Raw genomic sequence first — 18647 nt, 5'->3', positions numbered from 1 at the left:
TCATTTTTAAAAAAAGACAACTTTGTGTATATATTTAGCCACTGAGGTGTAAATACTTGTTTTAAAACATTTAATTGCTTCTCAAATCTTTGGTGGAAAAGACACTTGAAGTTTCTATATCTTATTACATCTCCATGGTTCAGAGGCAGAGCATCCTTTTATAACCCCTCTTATTTATGTTGGACAGATCTAAATGACTTTAAAAGCATTTGAAATGCCACGGAGACAAAGCTTGTGGTTCTTCTAGTCATTAAAAAAATCTTTTGTGAGTTAAACTTTCCACCCTTACAGTTTCACAGTTCAACGTAACTGGGTGGCTTTTTGCTCACACAGTTAAGTCACGTGGCTGATTACAGTGTTGGAGACACTAGACTTTGCTCTGTTCTAATGACCAGCAAGGAGGCAGAGAAGCCTTTGATCTTGGTAGGTTTCCCTCACTCCCGAGCAGGCTGCATTGTGAATGGTCCCGGAAAAGCAGGCACAGAGGTGAGGCCCGAGTAAATATGTATTTTCTGAAAAATTGGGGGAGTCTTTCTTTAGAAGGTGACATAAATGTAATTTTATACTATAGCTATACCCTTTTTGGTAGCTTCACTTTAATGCTGTTATTTCTAATAAATTTCTAAGAAATCAAATATTCACTTAGATTGACAATCAAGGCAAGATAATTTTCCTCAATCTTAAACTGAAAAGTAAATTTTCTGCTTATTTGCTGTTAGCTGTAATAAATAAGTCAATTTTGCTTTCTCCAGGCATTATGAAAAACCTGTGTGTTAGAGTCATTACCATGGTTCTAAGTCTTTATTTTACTGGAACAAGGACCAACCCATCAAGAAAAAGCAGTATTTTCAGTTCTGAGTGCCAGTGGAATGGATATGTTCTGACAAATTGTGCCTTTACTGGAAAGCAGGATACACCTGGGGACATCTCACAGACAGCAGCCACAGTGGATGTGAGTTCCAATTTCTCTAGGGTCCTCTTACAATCGCCCACGAAAGAAGAACAGAACAGAAAACGTCTGGACCTCAGTAACAATCTCATATCAAAAATAAGCTTCAGCCCTCTTGCCCATTTACACGGCTTGGAAATATTAAACCTCAGCAACAACGCCATCCACTCCTTCTCATTGGATCTACCCAGTCTGAAGTCCTCCGGGGTGAAACGCCACAGAAGCCACTTGAGAAGTGGGCTTCCACATCTAAAGCTGCTGATTCTTCAAAGAAATAAACTCAGTGACATTCCCCAGGGTAAGTACAACCTTAAGAGAGAGACTGGACCGGGAAACAATGAGTACTTGGAGGGTTAATGTTTTATGTCAGTGAGAATTCCATGTTTGCTTTCAGTTTTGAGGAAATGGCTGAGCAAAGCAATTTGATCCAAGCAAATATAATAAAAGGAGTTTCTTCCTGGAGTTTGAATTATAATATGTGGAATTTATAGTCAATGCTAATCTCCCATCACTATAATTTACAGTAATGTTAGGTGGATTTGTCAAGACATTAGGAAGCATTTATGTGCTAAATAATAAGGCATGATTTTCAATTAGCTACTTTGATTATCATAAATTTATGACTAAATATAGCAAAACGCTGAGAAATAACTAGTCCAGGCACTTATAATGTGTAACACAATTCAAACTAAATCTATTGCCATATTTGTAATTTTTTTTTGGAATATCTTTTGTTTCTACTTATCCAGTGTCCTCCAAGTGTAGACTAGAAATATGCTAATATTATATATTAATATGTAAAAGCTTTCTTATCAAGTCAAAATCAGAATTCCTGGTTTCTCCAGGATAGTCCACATACCCTCCTATTACAATAAGCTCTCATCCATTCTGACAGTCAGCAATCTCCGTGTTGGAGTTCCTCAGCTAACCCACCAACGTTTCATTTGGAAAATGTATCAGGGTCATGAGCCAGGGCCTCCGCTGCCCCTTTTGCAGTCAGGACTGCGAGACGACTTCCTTCCTTGTTTGCTTTTGGTCTTGGTCACCGTTTGCTGAGTGCTGACTTTATGTAGGACACTGTGCTCCAAAAGGAAGTGCGAGGAGTTTGTCATTTTTTCTCCATCCCCAAAATGCGTATTAGTTTTCCTCTTCTTTCGCTTCTTTCATATTTTTATTTTTTGGCCCTTTCTCCAGCTTCTGGTCTTGTTTTAAGCATTATTTCTGACAATAAAAGCCTGAAGGGGTGAAAGAACTATGCCAGTTGTCTTATCAGCAGAATTGAGTGAGAAGGGTAGGAGGCTTCCCTCCTGACCTGTTCCATAAAAGCAATGTGTAGTATTTTAAGTGTAAAGTGTAAACTAATAGCATCTTATTTTACAATGTTTATTGTACTGTTCTTATTATAAAAGGAATACTTGTTATTTGTAGAACATTAGGATCTGAAGAAAAATTTTAAGGGAAAAATTGAAGTCCTATAATGTATTCTTTAAGTTTATTCTTTATGTCTATGTATATATTTTTATTTCACATTGGATTATCTTTCCATAATATTTCATAATTGTGTTTTCATATCACAGAATATTTTGAATATTTTATCTAATTAAGCATAAATATTTTAAATAGTTTTCATATATACATATAATTGACTTAATCATATAACATTTAGGTTATTTCCTTTTTGTTTGTTATAACTCTTTGATGAACGTTATAGCTATACATATCCGTAAGATATAACATTTTTTAACTAGTATAGTAGATGTGAATCTCAACCCACAAATTCAAGTGTACTGGAGATATAACCTTTTATTGTCTATAACTCAACAGTTTCTGATTCTGAGCCAGAATTCTACAAGGATCAGCTGGGGGCGGGGTGTGGGGCACTTCTACTTAACATCAGTCTTCTGCGAGCTTTCCTCTGCTTTTTCCCAGTTTCATACCACAGCTCTAGAATCTTACATCCTGACAAGGCATCAAAGTGTGTTGGGGGAGATGGGGGGGGGGCCTGTGTCTGTATGCATCCATCTGTCCCTCACCCCCACTAGCCAAAGAACATTTCTTTTCAGTCTTTTCAGTTTGGAGAAAATTCTTCCCCTTTTTGTTTCTTTAAAATCCTCTGTCTAGTTCTAGAAATTCCTTTCCTCTAAAAGTTTAGGCCACTCTGCCATAAAAAGGGAGAAAACTTTACCCTGTGTGACAGCAGGGATGGACCTGGAGAGCATTATGCTGAGTGAAATAAGCCACTCAGAGAAAGACAGGCACCATATGATCTCCCTCACATGTGGGATCTAATGAACAAACTGAACTACCAAGCAAAACAGAGACAGGCTCGGAGAGAGCAGGCTGGCAGCTCTGGGGGGTGGGGGGATTGAGGGAAAAAGAGAGAGAGAGCTCATGGACATGGACAACTGTGGTGACTGCAGCGAGGGGAGGTGGAAGAGGCCATCGAGGGGATAAGTGGTGATGGAAACAATAAAATAAAATAAGATTTTTAAAATAAAAATAAAAGTTTAGGCCTTTAGAAAACAAAAGCCAGGAAGACTCGTAGACTCCTGTGCTTTGTGCCTCCCTGGGGGCATTTAACACAGCTTTGTGCTTGAATGGAGAGAAAGGGAAAGAAGGAAACAGAGAAAGGTAAGAGGTTGACAAGTCAAATATTATCCCACCACGAGAGTAAACAGAGGAATGCTAAACGTATCTCCCTCCTTAAGGCAGATGAATTCCCAGGGCTAACTGGGGGTTAGGGCAAGTGCAATTCCATTCAAGGACCAGACAGCCTTATAAAACACAGGTGCAGCTCCCTCTTCCTTTCCTGAGTTAAACTTGGCCTCCCAAAGTATCAGGAAAGATGTTAAACTTGCAAAGGAGAAAAGGAAAGGAAGTAACAGATCCTTTGTCTGAAATCCCATTAGAATTCTAGCAAATGAAACCGCAGAGATGACGGAAACAGATGAGCTGAAGTCCAGCGCAAGCCCAGAATCTACCTGGGGAGCGCTCAGAATCCTCTTACCCACAGCGTTTTGTAATGTGGATAATTTTTCCAAAATCAACATTTTCCAATTTTACTAGACTGAGTCCCCTCTAACACCCCTTCCCATTCTGTGGTTCCGAGGCTATAGCTGGATAACTCTGGCTTTGAAACCCCGTTTGCAGGGAAAGGGTGGTGAGGGAGGTGCTGCCTGGAGCACCGGGCGGCTTCTGACTTTCCACTGTGCGTTTTGATCCCTCCATTCCAAGCCTATTTAAAGGTAACATCTGGGTAACGTGGTGTTTACTCAGAATTGTCCTGAGGAGTAAGGAAAAAATGTATCTCAGGAACCTAACTTAGCATAGCATTTGGCATAAGTGATAGCTATTAAAATATGCGAAAAGTACTTTGTAACCTTGTAAAGCAGCTTGCAAAAATTAGTTATTACTACTCTCTTTGCACAAAGAGAACAACAGTCTATTTAGAAGCAAATAATAAATTTGTTTTCGTCGGAATCTCAAGTTTTCTTTTAAAATGTTAAATAATATTGCAGTAGATGGGACTCCCAGCCCACTGTCATTCCTGAGCCAAGAATCATTTGTGTCTGACTATTTGTACAGGTGTTTGCTTTTATCTGAAATAATAACCTGGAGATACCTCGGAAAGCGGCCATCAAGCAGCTGGCTTTGCAAGCACATGTGTACCTTTAGAAATCACAACCCACGGGTCTTAAAACAGTGACAGTTTATAGAGCCAACAGAGTCGGTGTCACCCAGGAAACCCACTTTGGTGAGGGTGAACTATCACAGTGACTCGCCCGATGTTAGCCCGTCCTGTCCTCAGAGTCAGCTGTGATGTCACCAACAAGTTTCATGATGGGCAAATACCCAGAGGAGGTGCCAGCCAATGCAGCTTACAAGACAGAAGCCAGCCATGAATTTAACCTTAATGATCATTCTACCTTCCTCCTCCCATATTTTTGGAGTACAGTGTTAATAATGGAAAATCAGTTTTAAAATTTTAAAACAATAGACGGGTCTCCAGGTAAATTATCCCACCTTCATCAGGCAGTATTTTTGGAGTGCCCACAGAGTGCCTGGAAATCTTTCAGGACCAGCATCTTACTGGGATTCCAGTTAGGTTGACAAAGCAGATTGACAGCCTGACATTAACATACTAAATTTCAGAACCCGAGAGATAAATGTGTCAGAAATGAGATGAAATAATACCTGACTTTAAAACTGGTGGAGTAAAAAATAATAATAACCATGTACTGTGAAAACAAAAGTATGTTGTATTCGTTTCATTTTTAGAGAATTAAGCATTTCATTCTGATTGCTATTGGATTATGGGAATACCAGTAACCAATATTTTCAAAAACAGTTCAGGTTGTAAAGTAACAAAATGAATGTGTGTCATTAAGAGGGCAAGGTCTTTGGCTCACCTCTATAAATTTGACTACGTTAAGGGCTGGCCTTATCAATAAATATCTAGGACCATTTCAGACTCTATTCCAAATCTTAATACTCTATGAACTTGAAGCCATGACCCCTGAATATTATTGTTCTGTGTTATCAGGTATCGTACTTGAGAGAACATTTAGGAAGTTCGTAGTCCAAGGGAATATTTCTAAGGTGGTGTAATGTCTGGGCATACCTTCTGTGGCCTTTTTTCTAATAGGCACTGAGATAATTTCTTGGAAGTAATAAAACTGCCTCTGGTCTCTTAAATGGAAAGGCTAATCAAATTCCTGCCTCCCGTGGCCTATGTGATCATCAGAAAACAGTTCAATAAATAATTCCGTCTCCACAAAAGTGCCTCCCTATTTTCTTCCCAAACTTTGACTCTCCTCTCTTTTTAAAAAAATTTTTTTTAAATTTATTGATTTTAGAGAGACAGTGGGGGAGAGAGAAACAGAGACATCAATTTATTGTTCCCCTTATTTAAGCATTCAATGGTTGCTTCTTGTATGTGCCCTGACCAGGGATCAAACTTGCAGCCCTGGCGTATGGGGACAACCCTCTAACCAGCTGAACTACCCGGCCAGGGCTGACTCTCCTCTTTTGAAACATAGACTCTACCCTCTGATGTCCAAGCTCCAGCTAATGCACTTCCTAACCTCTTTCACTCGCCTGGATACCCTCAGCATCGATTCATCATTTGATGATCCTAAACAAATAAGGTCCCGTCACTGTCTTTGGATCAGCGGGCTAACCGGGGCATCCTATTTTCATAACTGTTCCTTGGCAGAATCCAAGACAGCAACCCCGCCACATGAGCACATTTCGGACCTTTGCTCACGTCATGCCCGCTAACATCTCCTTGGCCAAAGCAAGTCACATGGCCAAACAACGCAACAGGATGAGAAAGTATATTCTGCTCACGCTAAAGTGAATGTTTGCTGAACAGTCATCAAAACTGTGACACCTGGCCCAGCCGGGCGTGGCTCAGCAGTTGAGCGTCGACCTAGGATCCAGGTGATCAGGGTTCGATTCCCGGTCAGGGCACATGCCCGGGTTGTGGGCTGCAGCCGATCAATGACTCTCATCATTGATGTTTCTGTCTCTCTCCCTCTCCTTTCCTGTCTCTGAAATCAATAAAGATATATTTTTTTTAAAAAACTGTGACACGTGGCTTCCACTGAGTTCAAAATACTTGAAGACTATAGTGATCAAAGATAGATTTCAATTCCACCTACAAGAAACAATTTTTAAGGAAGGAAACTGAGGCATGGAGACCTTAAGTGATACCTCCTGAGTCACATCAAAAGTCACAAACAGAGCCAGATAAAACTGAACATCTTAAGTACCCCGTTTGCTATATGATACAAGTAGGATCACTGAACAACCCCAAAATATTTGGCAATTGTATATATTCCGTGGCCGGGGCCATTCCCTTGCATCGAGCCCTGCCCCCAGGCGCCTTTTCCCTCTTCTAAACCCCAGGGACCTTTCAGGGCCTTGACCATGTCTTTTAATTTTTTTCAACCCCAGCTCCACAGCTCCACCCACCATGACACAGGGCAAGTTCTCACCTTGCTGCACTTGGGCTTTGCAATTTGCAAAATGGTAAGAACCCCCAGGGCTCTGTGAAGATTGAAGGGAGATGTTTGTGGAATGCTCAGAGCACAAAAAGAGTATGCAATTCAATGGAGGTTTTGAAATAATTTCTTCCTTCTACTCCAATTCCAGGCATGAGCTCCCCTCACTGGCCAGAGCCCGTAGTCAGTTCAATTAAGCGCCCGAAACGGAGGGAGCCGTAAGCTCTGCCCCCGGGGAAGCCAGGCGGGCTTCAGGAACGTCAAGGAAGCCACAGCTCCTCTCCTGGTGGTGTCCGGGTTGCATTTCCCCCTCACAGACCCAATGTTTGCATTTTAAAACATGTAGGAATATTCTTCATTCACAAGGAAGCACTTTCTCCAGTGGGGGAACACCGAAGTGCCTAGGACAGTGGGGCAGCTCGCAGGACTCCAGTCAGTAAGGGCTAATTGATTTTTTTTTTTTAGAGAGTGGAAGGGAGGGAGGGGTTGGCAGTGGAGAGAGAGAAAAACATTGATCTGAGAGAGACACATGGATGTGAGGGAGACACATCAATCGGTCGCCTCCCTCACGAGCCCTACCGGGCCTGGGATTGAACCTGCAACCCAGTACGTGCTCTCGATTGGGAATAGAACCCAAGACCTTTTGGTGCATAGGCCGACACTCTACCCACTGAGCCACACAGGCCAGGGCTAGAAATGCAAATTTTTTAATTGAATCTTTATCATTGGCTCAATAACTTTTAAATCTCTGTGCAGGCCAAACACTGACCCCTGGTTTATTGAATGCATGTCATATTCCAGGCATTGGAGGAGTCCACAAAGACCTGAACTCTGCCCCGAAGGGTAATCATCTCATGGAGAGGATGGATGGATGGAAGGGTGTGACTGCTTTGCATAACTAGTAAATTTTCTAGGTTTTGTCATTCAACCAGGCACAAGGATTCTATGCTATATTTGTCCTCAGCACCAAGTGCCTTGATGTCTTGGTTGAGTTGTTGTCCTAAGGATCACTTCTTAGTCTGCAGAGCTGAAATGAACGTATGATCACATAGACGTACAGCCATTTCAGCTAAGTCATCACCTTTCTGCATAATCAGTCTCACAGTAAGTACCCTGAAGACAGTAGGCAAGGAAGGAACCCTTCTGGAATTGAACAAGCTTGATCTGTTATGTAATAGTTGGGTAAAGCCACAGACTACATGTGAGAACAGAGCAGAAGGAAACGTAAAACTGCAGGGCTTCCTTACAGGGCTCACATGGTAAATCACATTTGGAAGACTGCTGTGACTGGCACCTCATCTAAAGCTTTCTTTTCAGTGCCAAATGGGCCTCCTGGTGGCTCTCTGGCATCAGGTGAAATACAAAGCCAATTAGATTATTTTGCCAGAACACAAAATCTAGCTGGAACTTACTACCTTTAAAAAATACAAGAATGCCTAGAAAATGGTTATGATATCAACAATAAGTAGATAAAAGAAAAGATATAGCTACAAAATAGAGTAAGAACATCTGAAAACTCAGAGTTCATTCACATAAGGTAAACCATCAAAACAACTACTCAGTTTTCCCATAATTCAATCAAATAAATATTTACTTATTCTTCAAAGTTAGAGTATACAATTGATGCTTTAATTATAAAATTAGCACATGCTCATTGAAAGAAAGAATTTGAAGACATATAAAATAAAAATAAGTTTCCTTCCTTCTCCAAGCCCTCTGCGCCCCACCACCCTGCTCCCAAGTGTAAGTGCTGCCAATAGCTTAGCTCACCTCCTTCCAGGCCTTTTTTTCCTGCTCACTCAAAAAACATGAGTATGGGCGCAAATGGCCCTTTTTCTAAGAACCCTACAATTATAGTCTATACTGTTCAGCAACTTAACATTTTCCCTCTTGCAGTCACGTTGCTCTATCCTGCTCTCTGTTAGGACTACACAGTGTTTTACAGGTTTTGTTTAACCACTTCTCTATTGAGACAACCATTTAGGTATCTCTAATCTTTCATCCTTACAAACATGCCACAGTCAATATCACCAGTTTGTATTTTAATTTGCTTTTTTGTTTCAACATTGATTTTTTTTTTTTTTGATTTTTTTTTTTTTAGAGAGAGAGAGGGGAAGGGAGAGGGAAAGAGAAAGGGAAACACCCATGCAAGAGCAGAACATTGATCGGCAGCCTCCTGCATGCCTCCCACCAGGGACCAAGCCCCTAAACCGGGCACGTGCCCCAACCGGCCAGGAAGCAAACCAGCAGGCTTTCAATCACGGGCTGACGCCCAACCACCTGAGCCACACTGACCAGGGCAATATTTTAATTTGCTTTTTAATTTTAACAGGATTGTGGAAACTGAAATCATTACAGTGTTTGGACCTGTCATTTAATGAGATATTGCAAATTGGTGTGCCTGATTTCCACAACTGCCTGCAATTGGAGAACCTCTATTTAAGAAACAACAAGATATTCAGAATTCATCCAGAAGCCTTCAAGGACCTCAAAAAATTACAGGTTATAAAATAACTTTTATAATATTTCAAATACACAGACATATGGGCAATTACATTAGAAGACTAAAGAGTTTCTTCATGTCCAGTAGTACTGACTATTAATCAAAAAATGTGAGTCTGTTTTAAGAGTCCCCCAAAATTGCTGAAGTCTCTCTCTTGCCTTAAAAATCAGAGGTCTCAGTAGTGGACATGAATTTTGCTCGAACATAATACTCAGCAGCAACAATTGGCACATTATTTTTCTAAATCAAATTAAACCCAACCCCAGGTCTCCGTTTGCCAGTTGGCAAGCAATTAAATCTTTGACTACAAGGGGAGTCAGAATCCTGAGGGCCTCATGCACTCCGGACACCTGGGAGGCTCCTCTCAACCACACTGAGGGATGCTGAGATGTCAGTGACCCAGGGTTGTATGGGCCTCTGAGAGCCAGTGACCCTGTTGCTTGCATACCAGAATTGGGCATGGACTCGCAGAAATGGTAATCATAGAAGCTCATACTGGTGCAGCACTTCCCAGGAACCACATACTATTCTAAACATCAGCTTCCTGCTGGGGGATCTGTGTCACATTTTGGAGCACCTGGCCCTTAATCTCACTGAAGGTGTGAGGTGAGGTGGAGGTGAGGAACCCCCAGAGCTCTGCTCTAGTTTTGGCAGCTTCAGCCCCTTCTCCTCCAAGCACTTTCCCCCAACCCCTCCTCTTTGAGGGGACATTGTAAAACCTCCCCTCCATGCTCCTTGACAAACAGCAGGGTGGCCTCCAGCTGTGGCACCTGGAGATGCCTTAGAGAAAGCTTCAGCCCCCATCCCATAACCTCCATCACACATCCCCATTCTTCATGCAGGCCAGTATCATTCCACAGAAACAGTGTGAGCCACAGATGCAGTGTTACATGTTCTAGTAACTAGATTTTCAAAGTAAAAATAAGCAGGTGAATTTCATTTTAGTAATTCATTTTAACCCAATAGACCCAAATGTTACCTTTTACACACCTAATCAAGATAAAAATTATGAATGAGATACGTTACATTTTCTTTCTCATACTAAGTCTTCAAAACCTGGTGTGTGTTTTGCACTTACCCATCCCACTTTGGACTGGTCACATTTTAATGCTCTACGGCCACATGTGGCTAATGGCTGTCATATCAGACAGCATCAACACAGGCAGCTGCTGTTTTCCCAGCTTTATGTAAAGCGATATTCAAGCACAGCTACAGGATAAATGTCCAACTCCCCCGTCTCAACCAGAGTGCCCCCAACTCCCTTCTCTATCAAAAGGAGACCAGTGAAGCAGTGGCGAGGGAGGTGGACTCTGGGTCCAGCTACCTGGGCTTAAAGCTAGACTCTGCCACTTGCCAGCCTCTTGATCTTGGGCAAGTTACCAAATCTCTCTGTGCCTCAATTTTCTCATCTATAAAATGGAGATGGTTTGGTTTCTTTCTCATAGAGTTTTGTGACAAATGTTTTAATACATATAAAATGCTTCAAACCATACCTCGACTACAGTAAGCTCTTTATAAATGTAGACTACATGTAGAAGTTCTGAAGTGACCACAGAACCCTACTCTTTTAACATTCAAATCTGGTTGTGTCACTTCTTATTTAAAACATAAGTTTCTTATTTAAAGTTTATTCTCAGCTTCCACAACAAAGGCCTGGCTGCTGCTCTCTCTGACCTGCTAATCTTTTGCCTGGAAAAGCTAACTCTTGTTAATTCTTCCAATGTCACTTTCTCAATGAAGCCTTCCCTGGGCCTCCAGATTGAATTAGTTACCCTTTTATACACACTTATAATATGATATGCTTCTTTCACACTGCACTTGTCTAACTGAAGAAATTAAGTTTTAAGTATGGTTAGTTGTTAATGCCTCTATCCCCACAGCCCTTCTACTAGATGGTAAGCTCTTAAAAGACATATAGCATGTTCGTTTTGTTTTCTACTGCTTAGCATATGTCTAATACATGATACATAGTTAAAAACACATTGAATAAACAAAGGAATGAATGAATCGATGATGACCACGGATAGGTGTGTCAGTTACCTGTTGCTACGTAAGGCATTACTACAAACTTAGCAGTGTGAAACCACAAACATACATTATCTCACGATTTCTGTGGGCCAGGAGTCCAGGTAAGGCTTGGCTGGATCCGCTGCTAAGGGCCTCTCAAGCGGCTTCAGTTAAGGTGTTGGCCAGGGCTGGATTCTCACCTGAAGGCCCAGCTGGAGGGGATCTACTTCCAAGCTCCCGTGGAAATGAAGGGGAAACCTTCATTCAGTTCCTTGTGGGCGTCAGCTGAGGGCTCAGTGCCTTACTGGCTGTCACCTGAGCCGCCCTTAGTTCTGTGCCCTGTGGGCATCTCCATAGGGCAGTTCACAGCGTGGTAGCTTGCACCAGAGCCCAAAGGAGAGAGCCTGCTAGTAAGAAGAACATTACACTCTAAGCAAAGTAATCATCGAAGTGATAGCCCATTGCTTCTGCCCTATTCTGATGGTTAGAACCAAGTCTCAGGCCCGCCTACATTCAAGGGGAGATTTCTCAAGGGCATAAATACCAGAAGGCAGGATCCCTGGGGACTGTTTAGAATCTGCCGGTTATCAGAGCAGACGAGAGAGCTCGCTTAGCTTGGCAGTGCTCCCCAATCCACCACACACAGGCTGTCACATTGCCTGGGGACCTCATTTAGTATATGGTATACTGATGGTATTTGTGTGTGTGATTACCCCATGTCTGTTTTGCTTCCTATGTGTTTGTATTGTGCTTCATAAGTCTCCTGCAGCTCACAGGTGACAGATGCTACAAACAAACTAAAAAACAATCCCAAGAATGATTTCAGTCATCTGTAATTCTCGAGTCACCTGAACTGCCCAGAATTATACAATTTCTCCTTCTCTATTATTCTTTCTACATGTTTGGCAACAACTTAAAAAGTGGTTTTGGAACAGGGTGAACATATTTGGTACCAGAAAGCTGCATATTAGAACAGATGTTTTTGCCTTCCTCAGGAGATGCGTTTAATACTCACACAGTGCAATGTCGGAATCTCCTCAGAAGCCAGATAGTTTTCAAATCATGACTTCATCATCAGGCTTAGATAGAACCAATTCAGTTTCATTGGCATTTCAGATTAGCACCCTTCCCTTTAACCTTGCTCTGTTCTTCTTGGACTCGGTGATTTGTGCTGCAACGTGTGCTTCGCCCAGTCTTTCTCTAACATACTCTCCTGCCGCCGATGGTGGACAGCTGTTTCTTACCCATATTGGACTGTTCTGTTTTCATCTTTTCTCAGAAATTATTTCTCCTGAATCATCGTATTAGTTTTCTGGCCACCTTCCAGTTTTGCTTTCAGTTCAATGTAATATCACAGCTGCTAGAATGGAAAAAAAAAATGCAGACCTGTACTAAAAAGAAAACAGCTACCTGGAAAGCAGCAGAGGATTTCACTTGGTTGTGGAGGAGGGGTACAGAAGAAAAGTATTGCTCCTAGGCGAGACCAGGCCAAAGAAAAGTTTTGTGGGTTTTTCCTTCCCAGTCCCAGTCTCCTGCTTCTTATTGCTGGCAACCTTCCTTTGGGAGCCAAGACTGCTTGGCTACTCAGCATGGGAAAGTCGGCCTCGTTGCCTATGTTCAGGGAGAGTTTGATTTGGCATGTAGTGGTCTCCGTGATGGTGCTGTTGGAGTCACTGAATCAGCTCTTAGGAATTTATATAACCCAGGGAATCGATGCTGCTTTTCCCTGATGTTTATAAAACAGTTGACCTAGATAACATTCAGCCTGATTTTCATCCACAGCTCCCTTTTTATTTTCCAGCAAGATTTTCATGATTTCTTTTATGATTTTCTCTTCTTCTGATAACCATCTGCCTCTCCCCAAACCCCAAGATCCCACTCTGGAACCTCATGCTCCAGGCCTCCTCCACCAAGCCCCTCACTCCAGTGCAATGGGAGCTCAGGTTCCAAGAGGGTGTGTTGTGGAGTAGAAGGCACACAGTGAAGCCGGGTCAGGTTTCAACTCTACCTTTTCATTCATTCATTCATCCATTCCTTTCTCCACTATTTACGGAGCACCTGCTATCCACTAGGGGCTATGTGGAATATGCTGTGTGTCCTAGCTCAGTTCCTCCTCTGTAAAAAAAAGAGGGAAGTGAGGAATTTGTTGGGAGGTTTAGAGATGATATATGTAAAGCACCCAGTAGGATGCCTGACCCACAGCAGTGCTGCATCACCCCAGTGCCATATCCACCTTCAACAGGTCCTTCTCTGTGTCTCCAGTGCCACTGAATCCTTTTTGTTCCCTGTGCTTCCCTTCATTTCCAATGAGACTGGAAAAATTAGTCATCTCGTGCGTACTAAGTAGCGTGAATGCAGAGAAATGTACAACCTCCCTTAATGCAGAAGGTCTCTCCTTAGTACATCTGGTCAGCCACCGTTCTGTGCTGTACGTCCTTGTGATTCAGTATCTTCTGCCACTTTCAAGATCACAGACATTCTAGACCTGGCATCTAATTCTAGACCTTGATAACAATGGGGAGTCCAGGTTTTATCTGACAGCACAAATCACAGCTCGCAGGAAAGAAGGAAGGGAAAATGATCGGGCATCTAATATAGGCACCATGCTTGAGGCTTTTGCATACATCTAACCCTAACAACACCCGTGGCAGGCAGGCAGGCTCATAGAGTGCAAAGGATTTGCTGAGGCTCGCAGAGCCGTTAGAGACAGAGCAGAGATTTAATCCCAGGAGCCTCTGACTGACTCCCGCATCAGTGCTAACTTCTTGTTGCCTCCATAAGGATATAAGCAATAGCTGGAGCTTGTTTGTTGTCTAAATGTCTTTACTCACAGACTGCCCCAACTGTGTTTCGTCTCGAGCAGGTCGTGGACCTCAGCAACAATGCTCTGACGGCCGTCCTGCCCATGGTGGCCATAGCCCTGGAACTTCCCCACCTGGAGGCTGGCCTGGCGGGTAACCAATGGCACTGCGACGATAGCGTGGCGGTCTTCCGGAGTTTCATTTCTGAATCCTGGAGGAGAAAGTGGGATGCAATTTGCAACAAGTCTATCATCGGTATGTCAGCGGTGCCTCTACTCTCTGCAAGGGTTCCAGCTGACCTAACATTTTTTTTTTTTAATGAAAAATTTGATCTCATTTGAAACAACAACAGCAAGATTGATATTGCGTGGCATTGGGCAGCCTTGGGCTATGTCAGAGAACAGTCGTTGGTTTCTGACTGTTTTCCATTCCGTTCATGAATGGTTTTCTTTACATGGTCAAAGAAACCTAGTTCAACTATGTCAGAAACCACTGGATTTGGTCAAAATTGGAAATTTCATAAGGAGAGAATTTTTAAAACTTGAAACATGATAAAATGGTTGCTAACATTCTAAAAACATAATCCTACACAGACACAAAACACACATATTTCAAATGTATATTTTTCTTTGATTTGTTCCCTGCCACCCTCCCAAAGTGCTAGAATATGTTACTGGAGTTGAACATTCTGGAAAGTTTTTTCTGCTATTATCTTGGCTTAATCTCAAACTCCTAACCGGAGGGTGGAGGGGAAAGTCAGATTTAAAAAAAAAAAAAAAAAATGAGCCCTGGACTCTGTTCTTTCCAAGACTAACACTAGAGTAGGAACACGGCCATGCCTCCCAGGTGTAGAAACCCTCCAAGATCAGAGGGAGGTCCTGGTGTTGTCCGCCACACCTGTCCCATTCCTCTCTCAAAGCCACACTGGCATCTGAGCGCCAGGAGAGAACCCTGGGCACCCCTGCTGAGCCCCGGCTCCGGGAGTGCTGGGGAAATGGTGCTGCCCACCTAGGCAGGGCTGGGCAGGTTTTGCAGGGGGCTGACCCAGGGTTCTGCAGTAGGTCAGGGGGTGGGTGAAGGAGAAGCAATGGGGCTATTCCTGCAGCCTGGCTTCTTTCCTGCCCCGGGTGGCCACGGGGCAAGAAGCCTGAGAAACACCCCCGTCCTGGGCCGAGCAGCAGGCCTGAGCCTGGGGCCGGGTGTGAATGCACGTGAGTCGTGTGCACACCGCTGGCCCGAGACTCGCTCACGGGTCAGCAAAGCTGCGGGTCGTCATGCAGAAGGCGCTTTCCATTCGGCTAGACAGCGGCTGAGGGGGGCTCACGGGGGCTCTTAAGACCCCTGAACTCTCATTTCAATGTGTTTACCCACCGCTTTCAGGGCTCGAGGCGGCAGACCGGTGGGCTCCCAAAAGCAGAACTCCCAGGGAGACCCAGCTTCCTCACCCCGACCTGAATCCCGGGAAAAGCCTCACAAGGAGCAAGGCTGCGAGCCCCCGGGACGGAGCGGACGGAGCGGACGGAGCGGACGGAGCGGACGGAGCGGACGGAGCGGACGCGCGCTCACCCCCGCCGGGCACCGACCGCACCAGCCCCGACGCCCGCGAGCGGCCGAGACGCGCGAGGGGCGCCCGGGCCGCGCGGGCCGCTGCGGGGGAGGCCGCGCCCCCGGGGCTGGCCCTGGCCGTGTGCCTGGCCGTGTTCGTCACCTTCTCCGTGGCCTTCTGCCTGGGGGCTTTCGCCAGGCCTTATATTGACCGGCTGTGGCGACAGCGGTGCAGAAAGAAAGGACCCGCTCCCGACCTCGCCTATTCCAACGAGGGCTTCTACGACGACGTGGGGGTCGCGGGGGACACCCCGCGCCCCGGGGGCGATCCGCACCAAGCCCACCGTGGTCTAAGCCCCTGTGAGACCCAAGGCCCTTTCCCACCGGCTGCTGACACTGCTGACGGAACCCCGGGAGTGGGCAGCGAGCGGCCCGGCAGCAGGCGGAACAGGGGGCGCGGCGGGGGCGACCCCGGGGCGGGGCGGGGGGGCGCGCTCCCGGGGGCCGCGCAGGACGGCGGCCGCGGGAAGGCTGCCCTGGAAGTCCGCCACCACGCGGGGGCCCGGGGGGGCGCTCTGCGGGAGCCGGCCGCGGGCGTCCGGGTGACACCTGCCCCTGGCTGGGTCCGTGAGGACCTGAGTGACCTCGGCCCGCCGCTGCCCAGGGACGTGGCGGCTGCGCTCTCTCAGACACGGGCGTGCAGGCGGGCGCAGAGGACCGGCGGGACCGGCGGGAACGGGGACGCGGCGCGCGCTCCCGTCGGCTCCCCGCGCGCCCCGCAGCGGCTCCAGGGGGCCGGCGCCGGGGAAGGGGGGCCCGCCTGCTTCCGGTGGGCCTCCCTCAGCGACCTCGGACCCCGGGGCCCGTCGCCGCCGGCCTGGCCTCCGGGGCGCGGCGAGGACCTGCGGGCCGTCCCCGCCGGCGGGGGCGCAGGGCGGGAGGTCCCCGCGCCCGACACGCGGCGCGAGCAGGACGCGGGCTCCGGCTCCGACTCGGACGAAGGGTCCTTGTTCACGCTCAGCTCGGCAAGCTCGGGGGACGCAGGGAGCGTGGCCGCAGAGGCCGGGGGCGCGGGCAGCCCGAGGGCCGGCGAGCCCCCGCAGGGCAAGGGCCAGGACCCCTGGAGCGGCCCGCCGGCCCAGGGCCTCGAGGACAGCCTCGCCCCCCAGAAGGCTCGGGGGGAGTATGAGAACCAGGAGGCGCACCTGGGAAGACCTTCCATTTCTGGTTCAGACTCTGGTTCAGACTCTGGTTCAGACTCTGGCTTGTACGAGAGTCGAAGGGAACATGCCTGGAGCACCCACAAACGTGACAGCCCGTGGACCTTGCCCGGGTCCCCGGGCGACAGTCCCCCCGGGGACGCGGTCCCGGGCGTGCCCGCTGAGGCCGAGCACTGGCACCGCTCCCTCCGAGACCTGGAGCTCTTCCGTGCGGGTGTTACACCGCCGCAGACGCCCCCGCACACGCCGCCGCACACGCCGCCGCCGACGCCCCCGCACACGCCCCCGCACACGCCGCGCTCCGCCGCAGCCCCCGCGGGCCCTGGCGAGGCCGCCTGTCCCGAGAGCCACTCGGACGCTTGTCCGTGCGAGCGTTTGGTTCAGGGAGCAGACGCGGATGACGACGCCCCTCTTGAGATCCTTCCAGGGGAGAACCTAAGACCCTCACAACGAGACTGCAAGGCGGGCAACATGCCCTCCAGCCTGAGGGCCCCCGAGGCCCGCGAGCGGGGGGCGTCCCCCGGAGGACCGTGACTCCAGAGACGCGAGCCCAGCACAGCTCGCACAGCCCTGCGGCGAGGAGCCAGCCCTTCAGCGTGAAAGGGGAGGCGGGGGAGAGTTCTGAGGAGGGTCCAGGAGCAGGGCGCCCTGATCAGAGCTTCAAGCGCAACCAGCTCCCTAAGCGCAGGGCCCTTCGGGGCGGACGCCGGGCAGATGTGCGGAGGAGAACCAGCCGCCGCGGGGGAAGGCTCCGAACGCCCGCACGCAGGCGCACCCGGCCGCCTGGCGGGCCCGCTGTCCGGGTGGGGACCGCTCGGCTCCCGCGAAGGGGGCGCCGGGCTTGGAGACCAAAGGGAACGCGAGGGGCGTCTTTAGTACGGACGGAAGCGCTTCGGCGGAACAGATTTTAACAAATTCGGCACAGACAACGGCAGAGCTTCGGGGAGACTGATCATGAGGCTACGAAACGGGGGGGATTCAGGGAATTTCTAAGTATTTTTAATAAGTTGTGTTAAAGTTAAACCACCTGGCCCTGGCTGCTGTGGCCCAGCTGGTTGGGCGCCATCCTGTGCGCACAGAGACGCTGGCTCTTCCCGGTGGGCGCAGGCCCGGGCCGCAGGCTCCATCCCCAGTCGGGCCGGAGGAGGCAGCCGGTCTGTGTCACTCTCACATGATGTTTCCCTCTCTCTCCCCTTCTCCGCCTCCTCTCTCTCTAAAAATCAATCCAAAGTCTTTAAAAAAATGTTGGACCATTTTATAGAACGAAGCATAAATTAAAAACCAATTTTCAAGAAGAGAAGTGATGTTTTTTGTAAAAGAAAGGGGGACCGCACCGTTATCCCTGCTTATCCCTCCCTCGGCCGGACGTGCCGGGCAGGGCCCTCATGAGCTGTGTGACCCTCTGTCGATGGCCCTGCTTCTCTGACCCCTTCTCCTTTGCTTTCCTGACACCCCGCCTCTGCTCGTGCCCTTCAAGAGCACTTCTCAAGGGCCTGTTCCTAGTCTTCCTGTATCTCCCCTTGCCCCTCTCCTCGGGCCCTGCTGCTCCGCGACCTGCTCTAGGTGGATGACGCCCAGGTCTGCACGACTAGGTCCAACCTCCCTCCCCACTTCCAG

The 18647-nt window shown here is 47.3% G+C and overlaps 1 protein-coding gene across 1 annotated transcript; it reads left to right on the top strand.

Moving 5' to 3' along the window:
- Positions 1 to 442: 442 nt before the first annotated feature.
- LRRC66 (leucine rich repeat containing 66) lies at positions 443 to 17564 on the top strand (the record flags this gene model as incomplete). Its single annotated transcript, XM_081162257.1, has 5 exons — positions 443 to 486; positions 753 to 1247; positions 9287 to 9456; positions 14325 to 14520; positions 15646 to 17564. Exons 2-5 carry the CDS (start codon positions 758 to 760, stop codon positions 17562 to 17564), a joined length of 2775 nt encoding a protein of 924 aa, XP_081018383.1. The 5' UTR covers positions 443 to 486; positions 753 to 757.
- Between the last annotated feature and the right edge of the window lie 1083 nt (positions 17565 to 18647).

The sequence above is a fragment of the Miniopterus schreibersii genome, assembly GCF_964146895.1.
Source record: "Miniopterus schreibersii genome assembly, chromosome: 1".
Taxonomy (NCBI): Eukaryota; Metazoa; Chordata; class Mammalia; order Chiroptera; family Miniopteridae; genus Miniopterus; species Miniopterus schreibersii.
Note: the sequence above shows the minus strand (reverse complement) of the source record. Positions and strands in the feature narration are given on the sequence as shown.